The sequence below is a fragment of the Herpailurus yagouaroundi genome, unplaced genomic scaffold (genome assembly GCF_014898765.1).
Source record: "Herpailurus yagouaroundi ecotype Mexico unplaced genomic scaffold, PumYag 184, whole genome shotgun sequence".
NCBI lineage: Eukaryota > Metazoa > Chordata > Mammalia > Carnivora > Felidae > Herpailurus > Herpailurus yagouaroundi.
The window spans coordinates 6,767,110-6,776,873 of NW_024412415.1; the positions used below are offsets into that span (position 1 = coordinate 6,767,110).

Consider the following 9,764-nt stretch of genomic DNA (forward strand, 5'->3'; position numbering starts at 1 on the left):
GAAAGAAAGAAAGAAAGAAAGAAAGAAAGAAAGAAAGAAAGAAAGAAAGAAAGAAAGAAAGAAAGAGAAACGGAGGAAGAAAGAAAGAAAGAAAGAAAGAAGAAGGAAGGAAGAAAGAGGCAGGAAGGAAGGAAAGAGAGGAGAGAGATGTCCGATTCTCTAATTAAAGGAATATACAGAAAAGGACCTGATAGATGATCACAAGTCAAGGACTGAACAGAGGTGTGTTCTTATGGATTCGCGGATTCATGGATGTTCTTGGTCTTTTATTTTACCTTTGGCTTATCTGTATTTTCAGATTCTCTACTAAGTAGATCTTGAATTCATAATTATTTATTGTAGGAAAATTTCTAGAACATATTAAAGTGTATTCAAAAATAAATAAAAATCACCCAATATCCACCACTCTGAGTTAACATCATTAGCATATTTCTTTTCCATTTTTCCTCTATATGTTTCCACCAAAATTGGACTCATGTTTCTCACTTAACATCATAAGATGAGCATTTTCTTACTGCATTAAAGATATTTCAAAAATAAAATATGATTCACTTCGGGGCGCCTGGGTGGCTCGGTCAGTTAAGCGTCCGACTTCAGCTCAGGTCATGATCTCGCAGTCAGTGAGTTCGAGCCCCGCGTCGGGCTCTGTGCTGACAGCTCAGAGCCTGAAGCCTGCTTCAGATTCTGTGTCTCCCTCTCTCTCTGCCCCTCCCCTGTTCATGCTCTGTCTCTCTCTGTCTCAAGAATAAATAAACGTTAAAAAAATTAAAAAAATATATATATGATTCACTTCATGATATTCCTTTAACGGGCTGATATATGACCAGATTCTAAATTGTAACAAATCACTACTGCCACACACCAACTTTTTATAACATTCATTTCAAACAAGATTAATTTAAACCTTTTCATACAGGCTTGTGAGAAATGCAACCACCAAGGATCATTTAAAACCAAAATGGGGACACATGGCTGCCATAATTTGCTACTTTTGGATGAAAGGAAGAATTGAAAGAAAATGAATCCTCCTCTGTTTAGAAATAATAAATAGCCAGGCTTTAAGTGGAATTATACTTATTTTCATGATTTTAATGTCTAAAAATTATTTCGTTAGGTTTTTTTTTTTTACTTTATACAATTATGATGTAAGAAAGACTTGCCCATGCGAAGGAAAAAGTCAAATAATATAGAAGAATATAAAACTTATTTTTAAGTTTTTTTTTTTAATTTCTTTTGAAAGAGATAAAGAACAAGTAGGGGAGGGGCAGAAAGAGAGGGAAACTGAATCCCAAGCAGGCTCTGCGCTGTTAGCTCAGAGCCAGATGCAGGGTTGAACCCACAAACCACGGGATCATGACCTGAGCCGAAGACAAGTCTTGCACACAACCGACTGAGCCACCCAAGCGCCCCAGAATACAAAACTTTTTAAAGTCAAAAATTTCCTGGGCACCTGCGTGGCTCAGTCAGTTAAACCACCCACTCCTGATTTGAGTTCAGGTCATGATCCCAACAGTGTGTGAGATGGAGCCCCTCATCGAACTCCACACTGACAGCGGAGAGCCTGCTTGGGATTCTCTCTCTCCCTCTCTCCCTGCCCCTCCCCTGCTCGTGAATGCGCGCACTTTCTCTCTCTCTCTCAAATAAAGAAACATGAAAAAAAATGAAGTCAAAATGTTCCTCACCCCAAGAACCACTTGGAATAGATAGGGAGGTGAGGGGGGGGTCTCACTTTTTTTTTTTTAGGCATACGCAAACCTATCCTTTTTACCTACTTACTCCTCCCCAACACACACACACACACACACACACACACACACACACAAATGGCACACACACAATTTTAAGTTAACCCCTTTGTACGAATCTTTCTTTAGTTACATTTACATACCCAGAAGGTAAACTATGCTGAGTCAAAGAATTCTTGTGTTTCAAATTTTGGTAGGTTGCCACACTGTCCACCAAAAAGGCTGTACCAAATTACACTACTACCAACAGGGTATGATGAAAGTTCCTCTTTCCCCATTCTGGCCTGGGGTCAATCTAAGTGTCAAAGGTATCTGTGAATTTGATTTACATTTCTTTAATTACCAGACAAGGCTTCAATCAAGTGTTTACTGGTCACCTTTTCTTCCCCTGTAGCATGCCTATGTATATCCTTTGCTATTTGAGGTCTATTTTAAATGACTGGTGATTGGTTTTCATTATAACGTTTAATTTTTTTTAATGTTTATTTATTTCTTAGACAGAGCATGAGCAGGGGGAGGGGCAGAGAGAGACAGAGACATAGAATCTGAAGCAGGCTCCAGGCTCTGAGCTGTCAGCACAGAGCCCAATGTGGTGCTCGAACTTCTGATCCTGAGATCAAGACGTGAGTCAAAGTTGGACGTTAAGCAGACTGAGCCATCCAGGTGCCCCATAACTTTTAGCTCTTAAGGAACAGAAGGCACAGGACAGGGGGAGTCCTTGATACGAGGTCCTAAGGTCAGGAAAAGTTTGCAGCAGGCTCCAGGAAATCCTGGAGACACAGTCTTCGTGGAGGCAAATGCTTGGGTCGCCGTGGGGTCGCCCCGTAGGCCCCGCCCAGCCCGGCTGAGCCCGCCCCCCTGCTGGCCCTGCCCCCTCGCGCTAACAGCCAGTCTCCGGGCCCAGCAGCCGGACACGACTCCGCCCCGCCCTCTCATTGGCCCTGCCCCTCGCCCTGACAGCCCAGGGGCTGTCCCTGACACGACACCGCCTCGCTCACTCTTCCGCCAGTCGCGCGGCGTTAAAGGTGGTGTCTTAACAGGTGCGGTGCCTTACCTTCGCGGCGGAAACTCTGGGAGCCAGTCACCAGACAGCAAAGCATTGACGGGCGCAGAAGCGCACCGGCTGACAGCGTCACCCCCTGTCCCCCAAAGGGGAGGGTTCTTTCCCGTCACCACAGCTTTTCTGGAAGGGGAAGGAGCTGTGCGTCCAAAGCCCTCCTGCCTCCAGAGACGCTGTTCCCCTGGCAACCAGAAGCACGAAGCTTCCGGTATCGCGATAAGAGAAAAGGGCTGTACCATGCGGGAATGAGATGTTGGGGGGGGCCAAGGGCGGCGAGGAAAGCTGAGGGGAGTCCCGGGAGCTGGGGCAGTCTTGCTGTTTCCTCCGCCTATCCGAGGACAGTGTGGCTGGGGAGTGGATCGTTCGTATTCACTTTGAACTCGGAAGGAGGATGTCTGGATGCTTATGTGGCTGTCTACCATTAGTATGATGCTCTGTAGGTCTGGCATCCTCCCTGAGCTCAGTTTCCTCCTCTGTAAAATGGGAATGACAGTAATTCCTCACAAGATTGTTGTGCAACCCAAAAAGATTACGTGAAGTTCTTGCTAAATTTTGGATTTCATGTAAATAAAAAATACTAGTTTTGCAAAGTTGGGCTACAGTCCAAACTAGTAATGATTTTTATTTGCACTTTCTTTTGGGGGGGGGGGATTCTCTCATCTTCGGCGCATAAAGACTATTTCCATGGGTTCCCAAACTGATTTTCTTCATCCCCAGCACCATCAAATTTCTGCTTTCTAGTATGGACAGCACTTTACAGTTTACAAGGCATTTCCCCATACACAGCCTTGTTAACTTTAGGTAGGTAGCATGTGTATTCTTTGAGTGTTTTTCAGTGAAGCAAATAGACAAAGGTAAAGTGAGTTGGTCAGGGAACCACAGCTACAATCTAGGGCAGTGCTGGGTTTAAAACCTGGCGGTAAATGCCATCTATATAGTACTAAATCCTGCGTTTCTATCTCCAATCCGGACTTCTCCCCTGAACTCCGCACGTTTATCTAACTGACTATATGACATCTCCACTTGGATGTAAGAAGCATCTCAAACGTAACATGTCAAAAAACAAACCTCTCCACGATCACACCCACTACCACTCCACTCTCTTATCTATCTCAGTAAATGGTAACTCCTTCCTGCCAGGCTCAGACCAAAACACCTTGAAGTCATCCTCAGTTTCTATTCCTCCATCCACTGATTGATGCTACAATCGATTTGTTATAAACCCTACCAGCTTTACATCTAAAATATATCCAGAGTCTAACTACTGCTCACCACCTCCTGTGCTTCCATACTGGTCCATACTGCCATCACCTCTCACCTAGATTTTTGCAACAACCTTCTTCCTAACTTTCCTTGCCTCTACTACTTTCAAACCACAGCCTGAATGATGCTTTCAAATCCAAAGGCAGACCATGTTACTCCTCCGCTCAGGACACTCTGTGGCTCCTCTGCTTCATGCAGTCTTTACAATGCCCACAGGTCCTAAATGACCAGGCTCTATGTTTTCTCTCAAACTTCCAGTCCTACCATCCTCTCCCTGGTAAGCTTAGCTCTAGCGTCACTGTCCTTGTTAGTGTTTCTGCGCAGGAATTTCTTCCCAGCTTTTTTCAGCAAATGTGTATGTTTTTCCAAATTAAAAAAAAAAAGTTGAGAAATTAGAAGAAGTATATTCTAATTCTCCTATGAAAATTAAAGTTTATCAATCAACATAGAAATGTTGCTGAAGAAATCCACTGATGTCAAGGTGAAACCAAAAGCAGGAACTGCGAGCAGTGTGTCAGAAGTTAAGGTCAACATTCTCGGAACCTGGATTGGAGCGTGTCACAATCTGCTATGTCAGTCTTGCGTGGAACTGGTGCCATTTTCCACACGTGTGTTCCCGGCCCTGTCTGCTGCTGAGTCATTCTTGCAAATAAAATAAATATTAATTAGTTGATATTCATGGTATATTTTTTACAAATTCTATGAATTGTGTTCCAAGAAATAGCAAGTTTTGACTCAAAAATGAGTCCTTCAATTGGCAATTCCCACCCTATGATTCTGCCAAGTGCTGTTAACCTCACTTGAAGACTTGCATGTTAGGTTATTCAAATGGTACCCAATCATGTTCTCTGTGTTCTCCAGTATTTGAATATTTGCTATAGGCTACAGTTCTTGTAGCCACTTATAAACACTTTTATAAAAATGATTCAGATAGCATGATAACAAGAATATGAAGAAGGTTGAAAATATTTTAAGAATAACTTAAGGCTTTGAGAATTGCTGGAAATTTTGATTTCTTGTTTCTGCATCCCAAAGATCAATATGTTGGGAATTTGGAACACTATTTTTTTGTTGTTGTTCCTCCAAGATGGAATAACCTCCCACCACTCCCCCAACCCCCACCACGTGCATGCGCACACACACACTCAAACACACTCCAGCCCTCTGCTTCCTCTGCCAGGAATACAGTTGCCCAGCTATCCACATGGCTCACTTCCTCTATTCCCTCAGGAATAGAGCCTGCTTCCTCAGGCAGTTCTTTCCTGACCACCCTATATAAAATAATAATCCCCAGCTCCACATTCCCTATCCTCTGTTCCCTTGACTCTGTTTAGTTTTGTTCGTTTGTTGTTTTTTTATATAAAGAGGAGAGATGACATCATTTGTATTCTGATACTAAATAGCTGGGTTATCTTGGGTTAATCTGTTAACCTTTCGTGGGCCATAATTTCCTCATTTGAGAAATGTGGACTAGTTTTTCTGTTGCTTTAAATTTTTTGTATGCTTTTTTTTTTGAGAGAGAGAGAGAGAAAGAGAGAGACTGAGTGCCAGTGGGGGAGGGGCAGAGAGAGAAGGAGATACAGAATCTGAACCAAACTCCAGACTGTGAGCTGTCAGCACAGAGCCGGACTCAGGGCTTGAACTCACGCACCTCGAGATCATGACCTGAGCCAGCTGGATGCTTAACCAACTGAGCCACCCAGGTGCCCCAAATGGGGACTAGTTTTACCATTCTTAACTCTACTGCATTCGAATCACCTGAGGAGATTTCATAAAATACTGATTGTGGGGCTGTATCTGAGAGCAAATGAACCTAAAATTCTAGGGCTTCTCAAACTTTAACGTGCAGATAAATCAACTGAGGCTCTTGTTAAATGCTGATTCGATGTGTCAGGTGGGACCCAAGATTCTAACAGGCTCCCATGTGATGCCAATGCTTCTTATCCACTGGCTACTCTTAGAGTAGCTGGACACTAAACAAACTCCAAGTGTCTGCACAATTGTAATATTCTGTGAATAAAGGCCATTCTTTCCATTTGTATTTTTGGTGACTAATGGTGCTCTTTAAGAGAATAACACATTTCAGATTTCTTGGGGATGTGGGGAGAGAAAATCAACTTAAGAAAAATCAAGGCTATGACCCGTCTGCCTTTTTTTTTTTTTTTAACTTTTGCTTTTAAAATATATACAACAGGAGATACCTAAGAAGCAAGTGAAAAGAAAACTCAGGCTCAATAGAAACAGTGTTTCTTCACTGTAACTTTACCATTACAAGTAAGTCCCCACTGACTTCATTTCGCAGGAAACTCATCTCATTTTCTGTCATTGTCACTTTCTGTATTTACCTCCTGCTATTACCTGTGAACTGCAGAGAGGCTATATGCGCCTTGAGGGCAAATTTTAACAAATTGTATATGTCGTGTCTGTGTCTTTGTTGTTAATTTCCTGACTTCTGTCAGCTATTGCAGGTGACGCCCTCAAAACGGTTCATATTCAGATACGTCAGAGAGCACCCTGTGCTGTTTTCTGAAGTGTTGTGTTCAAAAAGCAGACAGGGGCGCCTGGGTGGCTCAGTCGGCTGAGCGTCCGACTTCAGCTCCAGGTCATGATCTCTCAGTTCATGAGTTCGAGCCCCACATCGGGCTCTGTGCTGACAGCTCAGAGCCAGGAGCCTGCTTCGGATTCTGTGTCTCCCTCTCTCTCTCTGCTCCTCCCCCACTCATGCTCTGTCTCAGAAATAAATAAGCATTAAATTTTTTTTTAATTTAAAAAACATTTCTAAAAAAAAAAAACAAACAAAAAGCACAGACACGTTCTAGAAAGTATTGAAAGCCCTTCAATAATTCATGAAGATTTCTCCTAGAGTCAAGATATTTTAAGTTAAAATGTCCCTGTCTCATTACAGGTTGGTGACCTAGGGCAGTGTTGGTTTCAAAGTTGGTTTCCGTTTTCAATTTCTCTCTACCCTTGACCTTCTCCTGCTAAGTGGAGTCAGATTTGAATGAATGAGAGAGAGCCCGCATTGTATTCCATCTGGGACCCAGCTGCCATTCCAGCTTTGTTGCCCCAATTTCCCTTTTCTTACCATAAGGTTCAGCAAAATGTGACGGCACACTTGGGAGTGGAACCTCATTAAACCTCCTATCATACATTCTATAAACTAGACTCAATAGCCATTTCTTTTGGAAGGCAGTTAAAAGCGTGTGCCGCTGAACAGCTCCCATATCCTGTGAGTTTATGGCTCAGTGTTATTTAAAAATAACATTTACTGAGCATTTAGGACATGCCTCAGATGTATCATCTCACTTCATAACATCCTATGAGGTGGCACTATTATTATGCAGATTTATAGTTGAGAAGCAGAGCACAGACAGGTTAAGTAATTTTTCTGAGGTCACTCAGAAACTAAGACTGGTACTGAGTTTCCAAGCCAGTTCCAAAAGCCTGCTCTCTTCACCTCCTCACTGGACTAAATTCAAGAAAAGAGGCTATTTGTATCCACTAGATGGTGCTGACTGTCTGTTAAAAACAAAACTCTCAGAAATTCGCTTTTCTTGGATTTCTAGGTGTGATTCAAGAGGCCGCTGCACCCAAATATCCTGTATGTTTGAACTGTGTTCGGATCCATCTTTAAATAGACATCCAAACTGGAAAAGTAAAAATTAAATCTCAAAAGAACAGAATGGGGTTTTTTTTAATAACTTAGTGTGTATTATTACTATCTAATATCGAATAACCATTAGTGACTTTGAAAGACTGAAGTTATCATACCTTTGTATTTATATAAAATCTGGAGACTTAAAAAGAAGTCCATATTTTATTTCATTTGCCCCTTTTATATGGACTGCACTCCCTCCCACACCTCCCAATCCTGCTCGGCCACGGTGCCATCCACATAACCAAGAGACGTGAACAGGGAAGTAAATAAAGCCTTAAAGAACGAACAGTAAGTTCTGAAGCAGGTGACCCTATTTTTACTCAAAGTAAAATGCACTTTAAGTTTAGTACATGTTTAGTATATTTCTAGTACTTCAAAGTTATGAAATAAATTTCCTAAAAATGGATTCTCAGATTTTACTGTTTATAGGGATTATTTTATGTTTTATTTAAAATGTTCATTATAGGAGCACCTGGGTGGTTCAGTCAGTGGAGCACCCAACTTGGGCTCAGGTCGTGGTCTCAAGGTTCATGACTTAGTAGGTCTGGGGTCAAGCGCAGGAATCTGCATTTTAACAAACCCCTTGGTGATCCTGGTGCAGTTGAACCATGAATATGCTTTGAAAACCACTAACTTAAAAACCTTGTTTCAGAGTATATGGTGATGAGGCCATTTCTCTGCGAGGCACCACGGACCCCCTAGAGCTGCCCAACCCAGAGACATTCAGTACCTCCTTGGTAAATATTAATCAAGAAAACTGGAGAATGTTCTCCCTTCCCATTTCCTTGATTCACAACCCTTTCCTCCCTCTTCCCGTCTATCGTGGAGTGCTTCGCAGCCTGAAGTGCTAGTTAGAGAATGTCCCCCTTTTAAAAATCGAGGGGGAAGTAAGTTTGCCATTTGTCAGTATCTTGTTAGCCTAAATACATAATGATATCCCTTGAAATTTTTAAGCGAAAGGAGTTAACCCAGGTGTTGTCATATGACCTTGTTTAACTTGTTCAAATGATATGAGTTTCGGCATAGGGGAGGGGGTGCGGAGAAAACTAAACTATGCCAGGAGATCGTGGAGATGCATAAAAATCAACACACAGGGGCTCCTAGGTGGCTCAGTTGAACGACCGACTTCCGCTCAGGTCATGATCTCACGGTTTGTGAGTTCGGGCCCCACGTGGGGCTCAGTGCTGACAGCTCAGAGCCTGGAGCCTGCTTGAGATTCTGCGTCTCCCTCGCCCTCTGCCCCTCCCCCACTCATGCTCTGTCTCAGAAATAAACATTTAAAAAAAAATTTTTTTTTTTAATTTTTTTTCAACGTTTATTTATTTTGGGGACAGAGAGAGACAGAGCATGAACGGGGGAGGGGCAGAGAGAGAGGGAGACACAGAATCGGAAACAGGCTCCAGGCTCCGAGCCATCAGCCCAGAGCCCGACGCGGGGCTCGAACTCACGGACCACGAGATCGTGACCTGGCTGAAGCCGGCCGCTCAACCGACTGCGCCACCCAGGCGCCCCCCAAAATTTTTTTTTTAAATCAACACACACACACACACACACACAAACAGTGCGGCTTTACGTTCATGACCCAGAAAGCTAATAGAGGCTTTTTCTTTTTAAGATAGTAAGACAAATAAATCATGAAGACATCTTCTAAAATCCAGAATGTTTTTTGATTTTTTTTTTTTTTTTTTTATCTCAGTTCCGCCCTCCAGAGATCATCTCTGCCAAGTGAGTCATTCACCAGTAAGGGAGAAATCTGTTTCTCTTCTCAGAGAATTCCCTCGCAGTAACAGGCTGCTTCATTCTCCAGCTATATTGCTGGCTCCAAAGTTTGGTCACCTGTAGCAATTCTGGATCTGTAAAGAATTCAAGAGTTGCCAGAACGTTCCCGAGGCTAGCCGCAGTTTCCATTGCTGGATGCCAGGTGAGATTACAGTGTTCTACTCCTGACATGTCGCCTCCGCCAGGGGGATGGGTGAGACACTGCTTGTACCTAGTAGCTGAAGAGAAGTTTAGCAATTTCTCTGTGGCAATCAATCCC

General features: G+C 42.9%; 1 protein-coding gene across 1 annotated transcript in view; it reads right to left on the reverse strand.

The window, feature by feature from the left end:
* Nucleotides 1-3,227, reverse strand: part of LOC121042063 (fibrous sheath-interacting protein 1-like) — a 58,549-nt gene extending 55,322 nt beyond the window's left edge. The window contains exon 1 of the mRNA XM_040493370.1: nucleotides 2,800-3,227. Coding sequence (XP_040349304.1) covers nucleotides 2,800-3,227 — 428 coding nt within the window. The remainder of the gene's footprint in view (nucleotides 1-2,799) is intronic.
* Between the last annotated feature and the right edge of the window lie 6,537 nt (nucleotides 3,228-9,764).